The sequence below is a fragment of the Eptatretus burgeri genome, chromosome 1, assembly GCF_056783735.1.
Source record: "Eptatretus burgeri isolate ZD-2024b chromosome 1, Ebu_testis_v1, whole genome shotgun sequence".
In the NCBI taxonomy this organism is placed as follows: domain Eukaryota; kingdom Metazoa; phylum Chordata; class Myxini; order Myxiniformes; family Myxinidae; genus Eptatretus; species Eptatretus burgeri.
In genome coordinates this window covers 98,931,718-98,953,960 of record NC_140961.1, presented here as the reverse complement: position 1 = coordinate 98,953,960, position 22,243 = coordinate 98,931,718, and the positions used below count along the sequence as shown (strand labels likewise).

The following is a 22,243-nucleotide window of genomic DNA, read 5'->3' as shown; positions in this document are numbered from 1 at the left end:
CTTGCACAGTGTGACTGGTACCCTGAACCAAAAGGGCAACCACAGCATTTTGCAGCTCCATGCAATCACCTCTGGTCTATGCCTAGTTGGTCAGGGGTTCATCCTACAGCAGGATAATGACCCAAAACATACCTCCTTAGAAGGTATGCCGACCTCAGGTATGCCGACCTCAGGTATGCCCATACCTCATACCTCCATACCTCAGAACTACCTGAGAAGAAAAGAACAAGACGGTAGGCTTCAAATCATGGAATGGCCAGCACAGTCTCCAGATTTAAACCCCATCGAGCTGGTTTGGGATGAATTTGACAGAAGGGTGAAAGCAAAGTAACCTACAAGTGCAACACATTTGTGGGAACTTCTGCAAAAGTGTTGGGAAGAACTTTCCGAACAATATTTGATTTCCATTGTGGAAAGAATGCCACGAGTATGTGTGGCTGTTGTATCGGCAAAAATTGGCTCCTTTGATGAGTCAAAAATTTAGATTAAATTTTGTTCAACAAAACGATTCCATGATTTCTTTTTTTCTTTTTATCTGCAATTGTTTATTTGTTCTTTGCCATAATTTCAGAGTACATTGAAACATTAAACTGCTTAAATTTCAGTAAAAACTGGAAAAATGGGGGCGTTCGAAAACTTTTGACTGGTGGAGTACACTATATATATATATATATATATATATATATATATATATATATATATATATATATATATATATATATATATATATATATATATATATATATATATATATATATATATATATATATATATATATATATATATATATATATACATATATATTGATAAAGTGCACATGCTCATGTCATCACACCCAAGCATTTCAACCTTCATGTTGTCTGTCAATCAATATCAACCGATGTGGATAGGTGAGTGATGTGACAAATCCCATTTATTTACAGTGTACGAGGTATGTGACTTACCTTGCCCTTACCCTGCCCTAAAGGCTGTCATGCATTGTGAGTTAAAACCTTGCTGTCAACACCTTGGTTATGGTAATTAGTTGACTTGTTTCATCAATCCAAATTAAAAACACCAGATAAGTTTTTGCCTGCCTTTTCTGATTTTTCTTTCTCTGCGAGTTATCGAACCGCTCGTGTTACGTTTTAAACATGTACATTTGCTGACATTCATTGTTTCACTCAGATTTAGTGGCTCAGATATCTTTTGTTAATCCAGGCAACCACTGCCTACCCCAGAGGAGAACTGCTTTTATAATGTGGTAGCGCACACGTTCTACACAATTCATTCATTACCAATGCATCAAGGAAAATGAACTTTGCAGCAATGTGACCATTTGTCAAATGTGTATTCATCAGTTGGACATATTATTGCCTCCGCCAGCGAAGGTGGGCTGAGGTTGTGTTTTCACCCGTCTGTTTGTCTGTGCGTATGATATCTGAAAAAGTTATGGACAGATTCAGATGAAACTTGGTAGACAGGTTGGGTGTGTGACGAGGACGAATTGATTCGATTTTGGTGAAAATGTGGATCTGGATGCGAGAATTTTTTTCAAATGATTCTTCACCATTGAGAGATGGGCATAAAAACGATATGTAACATGCTTTCTCAAAAAGTTATGGATGGATTTGGTCGAAAAAGTTGGAGAACAGATTGGATGTTTGACAAGAACGAATTGATTCAATTTTGGTGACGATCCTCATCTGGATCCAAGAATTTTTCATATTTTTAAGTTCCCATCGTGTACAGACTTTTTGGCTGCTGATTGCATCATTGGTTAGGGGCATGGCTATGCTGCTGATGCAGTGCCCCTATTACCAATACACACTGATACTCATTTCACCGACCTCGGGAGTATGAAAGGCTGAGTCAACCCCCTGGTTTTAATTCAGCGGTCAATGGGGCTTGAACTTAGGACCTGAGGATCCCGAACCACCACCCGAACCACTAAGCCAATATGCCAGGCTTTTTTTTAAAGTGATTCTTCACCATTGAGAGATGGTGCCAAAATTACATTAAAAAATCACTATTTCACAAAGGTGTGGACGAATAATGACAAAACTAGGTGGTTGAGTTGGTTCGGTAACAAGAACAAGCCGATTGGAGTTTGGTTCAGGTCCGGAACTAGATCCGGCCTATCAGTGGGATACAAAACGTAAACTGTTCGGCCTGGCGGAGGTGTGCGCTCTACTCAGTGCTATTCTTGTGTATGTGCATTTACTCAGCTTAAGTCCATCCAACCTCTTGAGTTTTCACAAAAGTCCCCCACGTGAGGAAGGTCTTCTTCGGTTATGCCGAGTAATGATAACAAACTTATCATTTGATATCCTATACCCTGTTGGTGTTTAATACAATGGATTAGTCAATGTTTGATGCCCATACATATGTTACTCCAGGCCCCTTCATGCAAGATTCATTTGACGGCACAGATAGCTATGAAAACCTGAAACCCCTGCCCTGGGTAGCACCATCACCATCTTTTGGTGGATTGCAACGTGTCCCTTCGTATGATGGCTTTGACTCGGATGACTATCAACTACAACGTGGATGCCACATGCCAGAGGACTACCGACTGGGTCTGGCAGGTACCCCATCGGAAGATTACCCCAGCCTACCTTACGGGCCCCACAAAGCCAAGGGAACCTTCAAAGAGTACATGAATGAACGCCGGGAGCTGATGGATGGAAAACCCGTAATCCCTGCAGCTGTGCTTGCAGGTTACACAGGTCAATTATCTCATTTACCTACATTACCTATTGCCGCCTGACTGTTTCATCAGCCTTTACTTTTTATTAGTAAAGCAAACTATGAACACTATCAAATAGCATGCATGTCGTACCTTTAATGTTGTGTCATCTTCATTTACAAAAAGGACTGACAATTGAGAGTACTTGCCCCTGCATACAGCTGAACCTATATCTATCTGCAGGAAGTGGACCGATACAACTGTGGCAGTTTCTGTTGGAGCTTCTCACCGATCGTTCCTGTCAACCATTCATAAGCTGGACAGGTGACGGCTGGGAGTTTAAGCTCTCAGACCCTGATGAGGTAGTGTTAAATTCAGTGGATGCCCAAACTACACCCCAACCTCCTCCCACCCCTCCCCCCCTCCCTTGCTTAACACCCTGCCCTCTCTTCTCAACCTCATGCCATAAAGTTTCCTTATTTCCTCACACATGTGGCTTGAGGCTTTGATCAGCAACACACAAATATCTGCACCATCTTACCATATGATTTGAAGCACAAAACAATTATAATTTGAAAGGGAACTTATCATATAGATTACATTTTTGTTAATTTTTTATCATTCGGATGAGCATCTATTGAATCTATGGCAGCAGTAGCAGACATGTACTGTATATTGTGTCCTGTAGATATGATGTATGAGGCACATTATAGCTCATCATACCTTCTTCAAACCCCGCAGGTCGCACGCCGATGGGGAAAGCGGAAAAACAAACCAAAGATGAATTACGAAAAGCTGAGCCGTGGTCTGCGTTACTATTATGACAAAAACATCATCCACAAGACCGGTGGGAAACGCTACGTCTACCGCTTTGTATGCGACTTGCAGAGCCTGCTGGGTTACTGCCCTGATGAGCTGCATGCGATGCTCGATATCACACCTGACACTGCAGAGTGATGACCAAAAATCGTTTATGTCCTACAGGAAACCCTTCTTCATCATAAGATTGATCTCTTGCCTATATCAATTCGATTCTTTCACATTAATTTACTCCATCAGATAATCTTTAGTTGTTCTCAGACCCATCACGTCCTGCACCTCATCAAGCATTGCAGCTGCAAGTGCAGGGAAGCCTTTTGTGGACTCTTGCCCTCAACCTCATCCTGCTTTGCAACGGTGCATGGATGAGGAAGTCAGCATTGTGAAAGATTGCGGGTGGGCTTTTCACTTCGCCTTTTCTTGTCCATAATTTCTCAGCATGCAAAACAAGTTTTACAAAACACTTCTCTGCCAAAGCCAACCCCCCCCCCCCCCCCGCTATCTTCATTCCTCACCGACTGCCAGTCCAAATCCAGAGTTGCAGGAGAGGTTCCACTCGTGTTATTATAAAATCTTGAATACACAAAAAAGTTTCATAGCCTCATGTCATGCAAAGAATTTAAGAAAATCTTTGTCTCATTAAATATTTATGCTAACTTTCCCACACGTCATCATGCAAGAGTGAGCCAAACACGACAAGTGGAGCATTTCTCTAAAGACCTGTATTTGATTTTTGGAGACAAAATAAGGTGGTGGCCACAAGACCTTGCAAGATTTTCCAGTCAACGTTTTCTGTCCCCAGTTGCAAGTGTACACTTTTTGTCCAAGCCATTTTGATCTGTGTTGTGCTCCGTCTGTGGCGTGGACCTTTGATGAATGGCAGGAAAATTACGGAGTGTTGACCGTAGGATGCTAAATGAATGTTTTCACCCACAGAATTTACTCGCACGCATGTTTTCGAATGAAGCGTTGCTTTTCTTTCTCGTTTTCGGACCGTTGGCCTGCGATGGTCTCGGGAAAGCAGGACAAGGTGAAAAGAAGCCAAAAATTTAAGTTGGTTGTTCATCCAAGTGAACTAATTGTTCTATATTAATAACCACTTGCACAAAGCAACACAACCCATTGCTTTTGGATGTTAAGTCGATCGTTGACGAAGCCAAAAGAAAAAGAAAATTGAGATTTTTGTTTTGCTTTGATATATTATTCCTGTATTTTTATATTCCACTCTTCTTGACTCAGGGTGTTGTGACACTAAATGTTCTGTTTTGTAACTGAAAAAAAAAGTACCTCAGTATTATGACAAGGGAAGCAATGGCGATTACCAAAGCTTTTACTTTTTTGACGATTATTGATAAAAGTTTTGAAGTTCAATGTAAATACATTTTGTATTTTAACAGCATTTGGAGTTCTCTTTCCTTTTCATACATTCCAGCATACAAGACTTTTATTGCCCCTGGTTGGGAATGTGCCGAAAGTGCCACAAGATCAAGTTAAATCATTTTCTGAGCAGGTGTGCATACCGTATAGGGCAGCACATCAGACTCTCGAACATGATGTATGCACAAAAATAACTTTACAAATCACTTGTTGTCACACTGTAAAGAAAAAAATATTAGTCCTGTATATTATTCAGATTTTTTCAAAAGGAATTACCACCACACTTCCAGGTTATGCAAGGCTTTACTTTTATTGAGTCAGCAATGACACTTGTTTTTTTTTTCTATCCGCTAGTGTCAGGTGTTTGACAATAGGTGCAGACAGTGTCATGTATTCTTGGCTAAGATTTTTCACTGCTCGAGTCGTTATTAACTGTGAGGCTGAGAGAGCCTTGTGCTGATGTTACTGGGTGACCGTAACTGTAATACTATTGCACTTTGTAAAACATTCAGCACATCAATAATCTGTTATGCCAATAAAGCTACTGATCACAGACACACCAAGCTGGCTTCACCATCTATTATATTTTTCTGAGGTGTATTCAAGTGTAAAGAATTTTCACATCGATTTCAGTCGGAAATGAAGACAGCATGAGATTGACATCTTCAGCAAGTCACAAGAACTGATTCGCTGGTCATTACGTCACAGACATTTGAAGTTGGTATTTGGATCCTGATAGATGCACGGACATCTCTGTAAAATGTTGGTGTATTGCGCAACTTCTTCATTCGTATGCAACAAGAAGCTGCGGGGTAGCCTCATTGGTTGAGGGCACGGCTGTGCCGCTGATTCGGGTAGGAATTTGGAATTTGACCATGGTGCCAGAGAGAGTTTGCCTACTCTTCGCAAAGCACACCTGTGATTTTAACATCCACCAACAAATGCTGGCAGACGGGACACCCATTTAACATCCAACCAAAGGACAGCACACACATTTATGAATCACCCTGCCTGGGAAACATTGGGATGACAGTTTATAGCTGGATGGGGATTCAAACCCAGGCGAGAAGGCTTCGATGTGAGTGTGCGTTCCTCTCGGCCATCCTGTCAGCCCGTTGTGCAGCTAATGATTGAATGCAATGCCAATAATATAGCATCGAGGTGTGATATAATAGGACACATAAAAGTGAGTAGCCTAAGCTTTTCCACAAACCCCAAAAATGTTGGCCCACAGCACAGACTCCAACTGACGCATTCTTTAAACTATGCAACTTGAATGGTTTTTCTAATGTGACAGCACTTGGAATGTTATTTTGCTTCTAATGGTTTCATTATTTTGCTTTGCATAAAATAAATATTATTCAAAGGATAAACTTAAATTGGTATCATGTTTCTGCCGCAATTAATGTGAATCCATCATTAGGAAAAGCTTCAATTCCAGCTTCATACTAAAGGGTTCCCACTGTCGTAGAATAATAAAAATGGAACCATTGGAAAGCTAATAATCCATTTGCTTGGTTGGAAAGGTAATAATCTATTTATTTGGAACAAAAATTTCTGTCCGTTTAACCTCAAGGATACCCGTTTTAAAAAGCCCTCTTTCCGGGATTGAAGAAGCAGAAATGTGACCTCAATGCAGCAGTTCAAACCACAAGGAAGTAAAAACCTTTTAGAGTTTAGAAGGACACGGAAGTAAAACGAAATTATTATATGCAGTCATATTTCTTGACCCAATAGAAAAATCTAAAATATGCTGAGGGAGCACACAAATACCAACAACAGCCCCCATGACAGCAGCAACAACAATATCTTCGATGCCAATGAAAGGCTGTGCGTGTGCGCTGTGCATGTGTGCTATGCGTGTGCGTTGTGAGTGTCCTCCATAACTCATAAACCATAAAAGCGAGCTGTCTAAAACTTTGCAGCATACTAAGAAAACTCCAAGTAAGTGCAAGAATGACAAGTCTGAAGACGACAATAGTTCACGAGCGGTATTTGACGATGTAGATTGTTTCAGAAGTCAAGGATGAGACAATGTGATAATTTTTGACCAAGTTATAAAAATGATCAACATGATGTGGAATGGGTTACAGGTTATTAGCTGCAAAATGTCGAAAACCCGGTTTCGTTCAACAACTTTAAAAATTTGACCTTTGCATAACCTTTAAAAGGTCACAAAACAATGTTGTGGACATTAAAATAAGGAAACAGGATACGTGCTATAGCTTATTGGAGTTAGTTCGCCAAAGAAGGTCGAAAATCCAGTTTGATTCCCACAACTTTGAAAATTTGACCTTTGTGGCCTTTAAAGGTTAAAGGTCAAGGATTATGACCTTTGGTGCAAAACTTCCTCTGAAACATTCCAGGAACAATACAACATCATATAGGCTATATGGCATTTCGCACTCCTCGGATTATCCATACTTTGATGAAATCAGCGTAAAAACAAACTTGAAGGGGGCGCCACGGGCAAGGTGTTCAAGATAGAGCAAAATGGTTTGCAGACTTTAGGTGGGGAATGACCTCAAGATTATTCATAAAAAAAATATTGTCATCCTAGCTCTCAAAGTATGGGCGGTCGTATGATTTTTATGTCAAAATTCGCAATTTTTAAGTTTTTGACCTTGTGACCTTGACCTTGGGACAAAAATGAAAAATCGGACAATGACAAGTTTTAGATAATTCATTTTGCTATTCAAATACTGAAGAACCCATTCCATTCAGTCAATTCCCTCAGAGAAGATAGATTTTTAATCCGACTACCCCCTAAAAATGGGGTAATCCGCCCACAATGGGTGTAGCATGCCCTCATCCAGGAAAACACAACAAGAGATTGATATCGAACACATAACCAAGTTTCATCAAGATCGGATCAAAGTCCACGGAGTTATGCTCTGGACAGGCAGACACACAGACAAGCCGGTAGGCGGACATGGGTAGTCGATCAAGTCGAATTTAGTTGTTTTTCAGCGGTTACTCGCCAACAAAAGCGTCCACAGCAACGGTTTTCTCTCACACATAACTAGGACATACCATGAACCTACCATACCAGTTTCACATATGTCTGACTCGTAGTTTCTGAGATATAACGAACTTCGTTTTTTTATTGTTTTCGACCAGGGTTCATTCAAAGTCTATCTTCTCCGACAGTTTTCATAGGATCCGGCTGGAAATTTTTGACAATATGGCTGAATGTACTGCCCACAGTCGCTCGTGGCCCGATTTTTGATTTTCAAAAAAAATATTTTGAGATTTTTTTTGAAAATTTCAAAGGTCTGTTGCTCGGCAACGGTGGTGTCCATAGCAACGGTTCTCATTTGCACACAACGAGGTCGTGGTATGAACCTCCCAACCAAGTTTCATCGAAATCGCCATTGTATTAACGGAGCACTGGACCGAACAGACATACATACAGACAGACAGACAGATAAACATATCGACGGAAATACTGATAAGGGTGGACTACATTGACTATCCAACAGACAGAGACACACATATCGACACAAATACTGATAATAAGGGTAGACTAGATTGACTACCCAACAGACAGACAAACATATCGACGGAAATACTGATAATAAGGGTAGACTACATTGACTACCCAACAGACAGACAGACACACAGACATAACAAATATAGTGGTCACTCTGGCTGGCTCTCGTGAACCAAAAATTGGGTGTTTTGGTTAATGAAAACACCCCTTTTGAAGATCGTTAACGGCCTTATTTAATTATATCCTTCATCAGGCGAACCTCAGCCACCTCGCTCTCTGGGGTCTTAAGGCATTTCCTGGGTAACCTCGCTGGGGTCTGAAGCCGCCATGTTTTTGGCCTGCTCAACCATGTCTTGACTCGGAACAGGCAGCAATGACTTCTTAACGATAAAGTTTTTTTTCTCCACTTTCCTCACATTATCAAATGCCTGTTCATCATAGGTATGAATCACTTTTGCAAGTAGTATAGTTTTCAAATTAGGAGCTTGGAGCAATTTCATGCATTATATAATACGAATTTCCATGATGTACTTTCATGGACTGATTAAAGTATATCATTGAAATGTTATTTAAGTTTTGAGGATCAGATATCGTCCGGACTAAATAATTGTCGAAATCTGTTGTGAAATCTGATGATTTAAGGATATAACAGGTCATAACTAATCCGATATACCTATTTACTTTAAGCAAGCAAGGCTATGTTCCCTCCTTCTCCATAGATGCACAAGAAAATGTGAAATTTCCAAAGCATTGAACTTAACTTTTTTTACTGTTTGGAGAATTATGGTGAGTGAACAAAAAATTTAGGAACGTGCCAAAATTATCTAGCTTCATCGAGCTATATGATTTCATGCATTCACTGCGAGACCTCACATCCTGTCCCCCTGAGGGACTGCCTATCCATAGCATCTGCCAGATCTGTGTCTATTTTCGGAGGTTTCACGGGGTGCTCGACTGGGAATCAAAGAAAATCTGGTGAAAAACGGACGTTTTAAAATAAAGTTATAATCTTTGCACGGACCCAGAACCAACGTACCACGTGACACGTGCACAGATGAGCAGACAAGATCGCGGATTATCTGCAATGTTGATATCACAGGCGATTGAACTTTGCGATGTCTCCAGGGTTGTCCTGCATGCAGCTGCAACTCGTTTGTGGATAAAGTCATTATTTAAACGAATTCATTTTATTTCATTAACTGCTGCATGTGCGGTGAAGACCGGCTTTAAAATTAAAGGGATCCTATATGATATGCAGCGACAGCCTGGCCAACCGTTCCTTAAGCCCCTATCACACCTTGACGATTTAGCCAACATATGGCAACGTATCAAAATTGATCGAAAACGCTGGCGTACGCTGAACTATTGATGTTTTTTTTCAGTTTTGGGCATATATTAACGAGTTGGACGTATGCATAATGTATTAGTAACATACACAGAAAGTTTCGATAACTTATAGATAACTTCCACCAACGAATGCTTAGCGTGTTGTCGGCGTTCACAACTTATGCCCAACGATAGTCTAGCTTCTGCATCGCGCGGCAGAGTATCGCCGACGATCACGTGGCGTAGCCTATTAAAAGGCTGCCGCTCGACGATTCAAATCATAACCACACTAGACATCGAAGTGTCAACATCACCGTCATGCCGAATAAAAAGAAAAAAAAAACATGGAGTCTGGAACACTGATGGGTTCCTCCTGTGAAGCCCATTTTTATATACCAATTCCCCTAAACGCTGCCAATACGCCATTATACGGTAGCTGTAAGTTAGAAACACGTTTAGTAAGTTCTGTGGTCGTCCGGAAGACGTCAAATACATCTACATACGTCAATATGCATTGGAGATACGTTACACATAGATTCAAAGCACCTTACTCATAGGTTAGAAATAAGTTTCGGGTATGCTAGACATTACCTCGATGTATTTCGACTTATGAGTAACTTACAAGTAACATGTGTCGATGTGTGTCAACGATCGCATAACGTGCCTACAATTTATGGCCAGCGTATGCGGAACGTGCGAGTCATATGCTGGCATACGTCGGAAAATTTTGAGCATGCACAAAATTTGTCAACGAGCTCGGCGTACTACAACGTATGCCAGCGTGCTCTTAACGTATACAAAACTTGCCCATAACGTATTCGACGTGTGCCAGCGTATTCACCAAATTTTTTATACGTCGGCATACGCTGGCTAAACGTCAAGGTGTGACAGCCCCTTTATCAATCATTTCATTGGAGTGCTTGCAAGAGTGCTTTTAAACCACTCGCCGAACACCTTATGGTCGATAGCGGGACTGCTTACGTCCTTCTGAGTGAATCGTTCAATCATGCAGACGCTTTTGCCCACCACATCATTCAGAGCGAGTGGTTCGTGCTCCGTCGCCCTGAGCGAGTGGTTCGTGTTCCGTCGCGCTGAGCGAGTTGTGAAAGAACACGCGATTTCCGAGCCGTTTGCCGTATTAACGCATTTTCTGAATGACCGGGCCAAAATGTTTTGCCACCCATCAACACAGAGATGTTTATGAGGAATAATGTTTGTGAACATATCGCTGAACCCTCTAAAAAATGCAAAGTTGTTTTTTCGGTGAAAGCTACTCAAAGTTTTTTGGGTTATTGCCGATATCAGCCAAGTGTGTGTGTGTGTGTGTGTGTGTGTGTGTGTGTGTGTGTGTGTGTGTGTGTGTGTGTGTGTGTGTGTGTGTGTGTGTGTGTGTGTGTGTGTGTGTGTGTGTGTGTGTGTGTATGTGTGTGTGTGTTGTTCATAAAGTCTGTCTGTTTCTCTTCTCTTCTCTTCTCTCCCAATAGTGCAGTATTCTCCTTCCACACCTCTCTCACTCTGCCCTCCCCTCTCTGTCTGTCTCTGGACGGTGGTTATGTCTGGATGGTGTTTGTCCTCGTATGCGTCTGGGCGGCAGTTGTCCCCGGACACATCCAGGTGGCGTTTGTCCCTGAACGTGTCCGGGCGGTATTTATGTCCGGACGGGACTTTGTCTCCAGACGCGTCCAGGAGGCGTTTGTTCCCGCACACTTCAGGATGAATGAATGGTTTGAAGGAGCAACAGACTCAGAAGACCCAAAAGTCCTTGAGGACCCATAAGATCCCGAAGATCCAAAAGAATCAAAAGTCCCGAAGGACCCAAAAGACACACAAGACCCCTAAGACCCTGTAGTCCCTTTAAGACTCCTCTATAAATGGATGTGTGTGTGTGTGTCATGTTTTTGTGGAGTTCTGCTGGAGCATTCTGATGTGGCATGTGATGCACCAAAATGATTGTCCTGATCTCCTAAGTTGATTAGGTTAATTAACTACAAAAAAATCAATTTAGAATTCCCATGTTTTAAATGCACACCATGTTAAGGTATATAAATCAGCTTAATACGTCGTTTTACCATGGCAAGGCATTCTAATTACAAAATAACTCACAAAAACAATAACATTGTTACAAAGCTTATATTAATTAATACTAATAATATTTACAACAAGAATAATAATAAGAGTATCACAGGCAATAATAATAACGAACATATAATCCCTGCGCTGGCCCCAAGCACATCTGGGCTTGGTGAAAGACAAGCTAATGCTCAAGCAGTACAGCAGTTGAGTGTGCAACAAGGCTGTGAAGACCAATGAAAATTTGGTTCATCGGACCAACGGGCCCACTAGTACTTTAAAGTATGCACTGCAACACATACAATGTACATAGTCCGTAAACAAAGTTTCCTTCCTCCCACCACTGCACACTGTCCGCATTTGGCCATGTGGTTTGCTATTGTCTTTGGTGACGTATTTCTCCATGAGTAAAAGTGAGGCACCACTGGCTGATTTTTGTTTGGGATATTTTTGTTTATGAACATTTAAGAACAGTTTTATGATGTTTCCTGGAATAGTGGCTCCGAGTTACATCAATATGCAAAGGTTCAACTTTCTCAGTGACCTCAAAAGTACGGAACATTTATATCAACGAGTACGTGCCCGTAAAAAAATAATAATAATAATAATTTATAAATAAATATTCAAACCGCGAGCAACAAACAACAACCACGCAGGCCGTTTCTTCGCTCTCGCGTGCCCAGACGTGCGTGGCCCGGAAATTCGCATATTATTCGCAATTTAGTTTTAATACCCAATAATGGGTTGCAAGGCAATGTTAAGCATTGGAGTTTATGATTGAAAGTTGAAGACAAATGGTAAGGGGTGGAACTTATTAACCAGTCAAAGACAAATAGATCGTCATATTCTTGTAGTTGATCCCACATGTTGTGAAGAGCAGAGCCAATTCAAGTTATCATAATATTAACTTCTGGTTCTGGGTTTGTAGCGTCGGCAGGTTCTTTGAGGGGTCTCTGCCGACTTTCTCAAAGGTAAGTCTCCGGTTGATTTTTGTCCTGTTTTACTGTTTATTTTCACACCTACATGTTATTGTGTGTTCCTAGTTCGGTTTTGTTTCAAAAATCGTGCTATTTTGTGAGTTTTCGTCGACCTTGTCTTACTGGGTCCCTTGAGGCCTACCCATCCTTCCCTTCTTGGTGTTCGACCATTTTTAATTTGTATTCTATCCATATTACATTCCATTCCTATTTTCCCCACTTTTCCAACACCCCCATCCCTCCCAATGAAACACTGTTTCTTGTCTTAAATTTAAAGGAAAAAAAACTACCTTCCTCCCTGCATCTCCACGAGTCCGGATCCCTCTTCTTCCTCTTCTTCCTCTTTCTGCCAGCACACAATCTTTCTATTTGAGCTGACCCACTCTCTCCATTATCTTCACGATTTCTTCCTACAACCTCCCATTCCAGAATCTTACCTAATCTTCAAAAAATAATAATTTTCCTTGTATACTTTCGATCTATACACCTCCTGTAACCACCGTGTCTCTCTCTCTGCCCTCATCCTGATATTTTTCATCGACCCAGCAGCTTCACTCTGAGTTTACCGTTCCAAATTCAACATACACCTCCACAATTGTACTTCAACCTTCCCTTTTCCGAATGTTACGCAATCCTTATTTAAAATAAATAAATAAATGAATTCACTTTTAATGATACCCCTCCCGTAACCACGCGATCTGTTTCCACCCCCTGCGTTTACCGATCCAAATTCACCATTCACCACACGATTTTTTCTACAACCTTTCCATTACCTAATCTGAAGAAAACTCTCTCTAATAATAATAATAATAATAATAATAATAATAATAATAATAATAATAAAACGATCTCTTATAATGCTTCATCTTTCTCTTTCACACATGTGGTTCTCTTTACTGTATCATAATGCACTACTCTTTTTTGTATTTCCATAGACTGCTCTCAATTCGACCTTTCCTTCATACCTTGTCGAAAAAAAATCCAACTTACGTTTCTTCTCGCCATTCTCTGAATTTGCCTTTATTGCATCGATCAAGAAATGTCTTTAATCGCATTTCTGACCTAAAAAAAAAATTTAAACCCCGGTTTGCTATGAATGTTCGCTTTCCATCAACCATTCTTTTTTTTCCAACTTCAGTGCCAACTCACCACTCTCACCCTCCCTCTCCAAGCAACCAACACACTCTTCTCCCTCCAAGCCTCCCTCTCACCTCTCAAAAACTCCCCCTCACCTTTCTCCCTCAACTCTCACCACTGACCCTTCTCCACCTCCCCCCTCACATCCACAACACCGCCTCCTTCCCCTGCCCTCTCACCTCCATCTCATCACCCCTCCTCATCAAATCCTCAACTGCCTTCTGCCCCCTCTTCTACCCCCCTCTCCCTCAGCACCACAGAGCCTTTTCTACTCCTCATCAAGACCCCTCCCTGAGCTATTCTGCAATCCCCCACACTCTTTCAGCAACTCTCTTTACCTCCCCCCCCCTCCTCACTTGTCCTACCCTCCCCCTCCCCTCCCATCCCCTACACCCAAAGCCTCCTCCCCTCTCTCTTCCTTAACAGTGTGGACCTCAAATATCCAGGGCCTTTGCTCAAACCTTACAGATCTTTCCATACAGGTTGCCACTGACAAACCAGACATAATCTGCCTAACAGAAACTTTCCTCCCTCAAGACATCTCTGACTCTCAAGTATCTCTCCCTGGTTACTCCCGCCTCTGGTATGACAGACCTGAGCCTCGTACTGGTGGAAGAGTTGCTCTCTTCATCAAAGACTCTATTCCTCACTCTTCATGCACTGCCCTCACTCCCCCACACCCCCAGGAATACCTCTGGCTACGGCTTTCACTCCACTCCCACCTCATGTTTATATGTGTACTGTACCATCCACCTAACAGTGATGACTCCGTCTACACCTCACAATCCGAAAACATGGACCAACTTCTATCTTCTCATCCAAACTCTCTCTCTCTCTCTTCCTCACATGTGGTGACTTCAATTGTCATCACGCCAGTTGGCTCGGTGTGGGTACCTCTCTCAGCTGTCATGGCATTTCAGCAAAAGACATCTGCGACTCATTGGGACTGACTTAATTGGTCAACTTCCCGACCCGGATCTCAACCAATCTCTTGAGGTGATCTCAACCAATCTCCATCTCTTCTGGATCTGATTTTGACAAATTCCCCTGAAAATATCTGCTGTTCTTCCGCCGTTCCAATCGGTTCTTCTGACCACGTGCTTGTCAAAGGGGACGTCTCTCTGGATGTTATCAGAGATCCACCTCAGCGGTGTCGAGTCTGGTATTTCACTCAGGCCGACTGGCAGGGTCTCCAAGCAGCCATCAAACTTCCACACTGGTCTCCCATCGCTACTTTCTCCAACATCAACTCATCCTGGGAATTCTTTCAAAGAAACTTGCCCCCCCTCATGTACAAATGTATGCCCGCTCGTCTTCAGGTGTCCCACCCTTCCTCCCGCCCATTGTTCACTGAAGCTTGTGGTGAGGCAGTTGTCCTGAAACAACTTGCCTTTGCCTCATGGAAAGCAAACCCAACTGAGAGTAATCTCAGTTCCTTCCATAAAGCTCATAACAAGTGTGTCTACCCTCAGGAGAGCCAGAAAACAACATCTTTCTAATCTCAAGTCTGAACTCTCAAACCCGTCTCCCTCCTCCAAATCCTGGTGGCGTCTAATCAAATCCGTTTCTGGTGCATGTTCCCCCTCCATCCCCCCCCCCTTACCTCAAATGGCGGCACTGCTGATACTGCCCGTGAAAAGGCTAAATGCCTAAACTCGGTGTTTGCGTCAAAATGTTGTGTCCTTTACCCATCGCTTTCTGTACCCACCTTACCCAGTCGCACCCAACTGTCCCTGGACTCTTTGTCCTTTTCTCCTGACAAAGTGGAGAGCTTGCTGTCAAACCTCGACTCAGATTCTGCAAACGGTCCAGACGGCATCAGCCCACGTGTCCTAAAAACCTACTCTGCTGCTCTTGCACACCCTCTCTCTATTCTATTCACCCTCTCATTTGCTCAATGTCATCTGCCATCTACTTGGAAATCAGCAAAAATTATTGCCCTGTATAAAAAGGTGCAAAAACAGATCCCTGCAACTACAGACCAATCAGCCTTCTCCCAATCATCAGCAAGGTTATGGAATCCATCATCACTTCAGACATAAAATCCTTCCTCTTCTCCAATGTCTTAATTTCCAATCATTAATTTGGTTTCAGACCAGGTCACTCTACCCTGGATATGCTGCTTCTGCTCTCCCAACAATGGATGGAGGTCCTCAATGCCAGACATGAAATCAGAGCCATATCCGAGACAAATCGCGTGCTATCGACATGGTCTGGCACCCTGCCCTGCTCACCAAACTCTCTTCCTTTGGTATCCAAGGCCATCTCCACTCATGGCTCGCAGACTTCTCTCCTGTCACAGTCAATGTGTAGCCCTAAATGGTGTTCTTTCATCCCCTCTTCCTGTGCAGGCTGGAGGTCCTCAAGGCAGCATTCTGGGCCCTGTTCTTTTTTTCTGGTTTTCATCAATGATCTCTCTGACTCTTTGAAAAATCATCTATATCTTTGCTGATGACTGCACCTTCTGCTGTACCATCTGTCATCACTCAGACCAGCAAGCAGCAGCTTCTTTCTCACCCTAGAGTTCTTTCATCCCCTCTTCCTGTGCAGGCTGGAGTTCCTCAAGGCAGCATTCTGGGCCCTGTTCTTTTTTCTGGTTTTCATCAATGATCTCTCTGACTCTTTGAAAAATCATCTATCTCTTTGCTGATGACTCCACCTTCTGCTGTACCATCTGTCATCCCTCAGACCAGCAAGCAGCAGCTTCTTTCTCACTGCAGATCTGGGTAAAATCACAAACTGGTCCAACACGTGGAACATGTCTCTCAATCCTGACAAATCTCACACTGTCACTGTCTCTCCGAAAGGACAATTTGGAACCCCCCCCCCCGCTCCATCTACTTTCACAACAAATCCTCTGGAAGAAGTCCTTTCTTTCAAGCGTCTGGCTCTCACTATCTGCCATGATCTTTTCCTGGAAAGCCACATTTCCAACCTGGCCTCCAAAGCCAGTCGCCAACTGGGAATTTTCCGTCATGCAAAGTCCTTCCTCGGCCCACCTGAGCTCCTGACCACATACAAAGCTGTCATCCACAGCCTGATGGAGTACTGCTCTCCCCTCTGGGCTGGTGCTCCTGCCTCTCACCTTTCTCGGCTTCCCACAGTGGAAACCAAGGCATTTCGGATCATTGGTATCTCCCACGATGAGGCTGAGTCTTTGGGCCTCTCACTCGCACCACGGCAGGTCGGTGGTCTTTGTCTTCTACCGTCTCCTCTCTGGTCTCGTCCCCCCCTGCTCTGTCTGCAATTTGTCCCCACCATATTTCCGCAGGACACTCAAGGTCTGCCAACAACCCCCCTTCTGGTAAAACTACCAAAATTACGAATCACTGCTCACCTTCACTCTTTCATTCCTCTTTTTTTCAGCCTTTGGAATAAACTCCCTCACTCTGTTCAATCCCATTCTTCCCTCCAGGCTTTCAAAACAGCTGTTCACCACCACCTCTTATCGTCCCCCATCAAAATCCTCGATCTTTTCTACCCCCGTTAATCCACCCCAAGCCCTCCTCCTTCAAATTCCCTGCTTTCCTTCCTGAAAGTCCCTGTAATGTCCATCTTGTATTCCCCATGTTCCCCACCCCATCCCTCTCCCTTCCACAGATCTCCTAATGTCTCTGTTCCTCACTGTTTGGTCCTTCCCACACCCCTCTTGTCTCATGCCCCCCCCCCCATTGCTGTGCGTTGTGTGTTAGCCCTCACACGAGCTTTGACAAGGTATACAAAAAAAATTAATAATAATAATAATAATCTTTCCTTTTTGATACGTTGAATAAATTTCGATAACTAATGATTGTGTAAAAGGCTGTTAGAGAGATAGTGATTTTTTGTCTGGTCCAGGTTCAATTCCTCACCCAATAATAAGCACAGTGCAATGCAGTATAATAATGATTTTGCTTGCTATTTACAGACGATTTGATGAATAAGGCATGCCTTACTCGGTAGACAAAGCATTACTGTGAAATATAAATTAACCATATTGTGCAGCAGGCTGTTAAAACAATGTGACTTGTCTTCCAATGCTTTTTCATTTCCTGAAAACCTAAATTCCGTTTCAGAAATTAATATCCATTTTATGTTCTCTCCAAGCCTCTTCTCCCAAGTGTTGCAAGGGGGCAGGTCCAAGCAAGCTTTGCCCAGCTGAGTATCTCTGTCCCTCTTCTTTGGCAGAGTATTGTATACAGTCAAGGCTTTTGGAAGAGTTAGAACACAACAGAACAAAAGGAACAGTGGAGGGAGAGGGGAAACGCTAACAGCAGATTTGAAGAACAAAATAAAATAAGACTTGGACAAATAATGGGGGTGGTGAGGAATGAGGGGTATGGGAGGATTCATGGTGTGGTCAAAATGGATATAGAAGCAAACACTCAGGAATTAAAAAAGAAAAAATAGAATTTTGGAAGGAGGTGGGCTTGAGAGCCAGAGGGTGGGTGGGGTGGGGGTGGGGTTAACAGGGGTCGAAAATATCATGGTTTTCGATAGGGATGATCTGAAATGGTGGTGAACAGCTGTCTTGGGGACATTGGGGGAATCAATTGAAAAGAATATGGAAATTAATTCCACAGGTGGGGAAAAAAAAACAGAGGAACAAATGAGTGGAGGTGAGCAGTGATTCTAGATTTTGGGAGTTTCACCAGAAGAGCGTTGATAGTGGAGCACATGCAAGACCAGAAAGGAGAAGGAAGAAGACAGAGACCACCGATCTGTCTTCTTCTTCTTCTTCTTCTTCTTTCGGCTGCTCCCGTTTGGGGTCGCCACAGCGGATCATCCGTATGATCCGCATAGTGATTTGGCATATGTTTTACGCCGGATGCCCTTCCTGACGCAACCCTGGTCGCCTCTTACGACACAGGGATATGGTACACCTATTTTAACCGGGGTATACACCGACCCAGTACACTGGTACTCATTTCGCCGACCTCGGAAGGATGACAGGCTGAGTCAACCCCCTGGTGTATTAATTCAGTGGCCCGACGGGGCTTGAACTCAGGACCTTTTGGATCCCAAGCCACTGCCCTAACCACTGCGCCAACACCAGGCTAGATAGACCACCGATCTGTCTATGATGGAAAAGTTTGGTTAAGTTTGTTAAATTTGGCAATCTCGTCCATATTTAAACAATCTCCTAACATAGGGCATTATGTTTGTTTTCAACTTGCCAGGGACAACCAATCTTTTATCCAGGTTCTCCAGCCACGTGGATTATCAATACAGGGTAAATATGCACTGACTATACGTTCTGAATGTTTCTATTAAACAGCGTGCCTGATTCAGAGGTCTGACTGTGCATGTTAACATGCAATACTTAAGATATTCACTGTAACACTTACCACTGTACACCGTCTGTAAGTGACAAAAACCCACAGACACGTCTACCATCATACTGCCATAAAACCTAGAAACACCTGAGCGAGTCACCCATGCGAGATCATGTGACGTGCCACTGTCTTTGGTCACATGACCCTCTGAGCGGTGGCAAAGCTCCAACGACTGACTTTCATTTACGAATGTTTTGGAGTGTTCATGGCTAAATTCATATGGAATTTCTAGAATGTCGGAAAACGATCAATGCACAGTACAACAGCACTATAATGCCTTGCTACTAAATTAAGTGAGAGACGTAATGCATAGAAAAACACCAGGTATAGGTATGGGCATGACTTTACTTAAAAGTATTGTTTATCCACAGATTGAAAGTGTGACCACTATTCACGTGGAGAAAATGCATTGCGAAGTTCCACATCATCCTTCATAAAGTCTAGTCATGTCACTGTGATTTTTCATCTATTTCGACCAGTCAAAGAACATCTGAGTGGCATTAAGTTTACAAATAATGAATATGTCAAAGCAAGTGGCTGGAAATGGCTTTCACACCTGTTACAAAGATTGCTATGTGGGTGGTATCAAGGTGCTACCACATTTGTGAGAGAAGTGTCTGTGTAAAGCATGGAATACCTTGAAGTTGAGAAATCTGTAAAGTTTCATCCAGAATGTGGGAAAACGTTCTGGATGAAACTGTACATGTTTTACTCTCCATTGTCAATGGAGTGTAAAACATGTACACGAGTGTTATTCAAACTTAACTTGGACATTCATTCAAGAAAATCCAAATTAAGTGCAGTGTGATTGATGAAATGAGTGAGAAATCGGTTTGAAGAACTCCCTGCTCGCGTTTTAATGAATGTGTGTTAGGAGTCATTTATATGTATGTATATCTGAGTTGACGGAACCTTTTGTCCTGGAAGCGAGAGGCCCTAGTTTTAAGTCTTGGTTTGAGTCAAACGTTTTTTACATTTTCCCTGTGCAGAAATTTATTCCTCCAATTTAATAGTTCCTTCAAGCTTCACACGGACATTTTATTTGAGAAAATCTCAAATTACAATCGCTTAAATGAAACTTCACCGATTCCTCAAATATTCCATACATTTTCAGATATATGTATTCATAATGTATATATATATATATATATATATATATATATATATATATATATATATATATATATATATATACATACATACGTATGTATTTTTTTCACACGTGCGTATGTTTGTGATGAATAATAAATTAGAAGGGCACTCGGTAGAGCACATATGTCCACCACGCAATGCCTGATCCATGAGAACATATCGGGCCCATTACATTTTTAAAATATCATGCTACACAGTACTATATTGTTTTTGGCCACATCTCTCAGTGGTGAAGAATCACTCCAAAAATTAAATTATTATTTTATCCAGCTCCCGATTTTGATCTGCACCAACATCGAATCAACTCGTCATGGTCACACACCCAACCTGTCCACCAAGTTTCATCTGAATCCGTCCACAACTTTTTGAGATACAGTGCTATATATTAGTTTTAGACCTGTCTCTCAATGGTGAAGAATCACTTAAAAATGTATTAGATCCAGATCCGGATTCAGATCTTCACCAAAATTTCATCAATTCTTCTTTGTCACACATCCAACAAGTTTCATCCAAATCCGTCCACAACTTTTTGAGATATCATGCGAGATATATATAGTTTTGGGCCGTCTCTCGATGGTAAAGAATCATTTTTAAAAGTCTGGTAGTCGGATCCAGATCTTCACCAAAATCCAATCAGTTCATCCTTGTCACACAACCAATCTGCCCACCAAATTTCATCCAGATCCATCTACAACTTTTTGAGATATCCCGCAGGCAGACAGACAGACAAACAGACAGAGGGGTGAAACATAACTTCCTTCAACTTCGGTGGCGGACATAATAAGAATCATGCAAAGAAACCAGAAATTACAATGGAAAAATAACTGTCACAACTCTGCTGTCGAGAGCAGAGCACTCTTCACTCAGGCAAATGCATTTTCCAACCTATATCTGTTCAGCTTTCAATTCATCCATCATTGGAGTGTTTTAGAGGAGTGTCACTAAGCAGTATATCCTGCAAGATTATTGAACACATTGTACATTCACACATCACGACCGACCTATCATGACTAGACCTATCTGTAAAGTTTCATTCAGAATGTGGGAATCATCCAGAATCCAGAACGTGACCCACCGTTAGAGCATGATTTACTTCTGGAGAACTAACATGGCATTCAGGCCAAAAGCTTCACCACAACTCAACTGGTATTAACGATGCACGACATCACGAAATGCATTGAGAAAGGGGAAACAATCCACATGGCCTTCCTCCATTTTGCTAAAGCCTTTGGCAAGGTGCCATGCGAGAGACTTCTCACCAAACTACAAACATGGCATTCGAGGGTCACTTCTCAAATGTACAGGACACTTCCTTACCTCAAGAATACAAACAGTCCTGTGTGATGGTTCTGTCTCAGAGTCAACAGCAGTCTACTCAGTAGTTCCTTAGGGAACTGTAACTGGACCACCAGCCTTCCTTGTCTCCATCAATGACCTGCCAAACAAATTACCGAGCACAGTTAGACTGTTTGTTGATGATTGTGTCATCTACACTTCAGGAACATCAAATAAAGACTTGGAGGTATACTTCAACAAGACCTGAGAACTCTAAAGGAGTGGTAAGACAGATGGCCAATGTCCTTCAACCCAACCAAATCTGTAGTCATGAATATTTCCAAGAAGACCCCACGACCTGATAGGAATCTTTGGCCCCTTTGTGGCCATCCCCGACAGGAAGTATCCTTATACTCGTACCTGGGAGTCAAAATTGACAAACTAATATGGGACGCAAAACTCACAAGAGCAGCTTCCAAAGCCAGTAAGGTACAGGACTAATTTTCCTGAAATAGAATCAGTGGTCAATTTCAACGAAAGTGAAAGAGCAAGCATACATTACGCTCATTACACCAATTCTGCTTGAGGCTATCCAGAGGAAGGCTGCTCGATTCTGTACGACTGACTACAAACA

At 42.3% G+C, this 22,243-nt stretch overlaps 2 protein-coding genes across 6 annotated transcripts in view; one reads left to right on the top strand and one right to left on the bottom strand.

The window, feature by feature from the left end:
* Nucleotides 1–5,427, top strand: part of LOC147035042 (protein c-ets-1-B-like) — a 36,492-nt gene extending 31,065 nt beyond the window's left edge. For 4 of the 5 annotated variants that reach the window (XM_085892894.1, XM_085892900.1, XM_085892883.1 and 1 more), the window contains exons 6-8: nt 2,379–2,708; nt 2,912–3,030; nt 3,410–5,427. In XM_085892894.1, coding sequence (XP_085749020.1) covers nt 2,379–2,708; nt 2,912–3,030; nt 3,410–3,625 — 665 coding nt within the window. In that variant the 3' untranslated portion in view covers nt 3,626–5,427. The remainder of the gene's footprint in view (nt 1–2,378; nt 2,709–2,911; nt 3,031–3,409) is intronic. The other variant, XM_085892918.1, reaches the window with a different exon arrangement.
* LOC147035041 (transcriptional regulator ERG-like) overlaps nt 1–21,769 on the bottom strand; it is a 103,092-nt gene extending 81,323 nt beyond the window's left edge. Inside the window, exon 1 of the mRNA XM_085892977.1 lies at nt 21,652–21,769. The gene's annotated coding sequence lies outside the window, so the exon portion shown is untranslated. The remainder of the gene's footprint in view (nt 1–21,651) is intronic.
* Between the last annotated feature and the right edge of the window lie 474 nt (nt 21,770–22,243).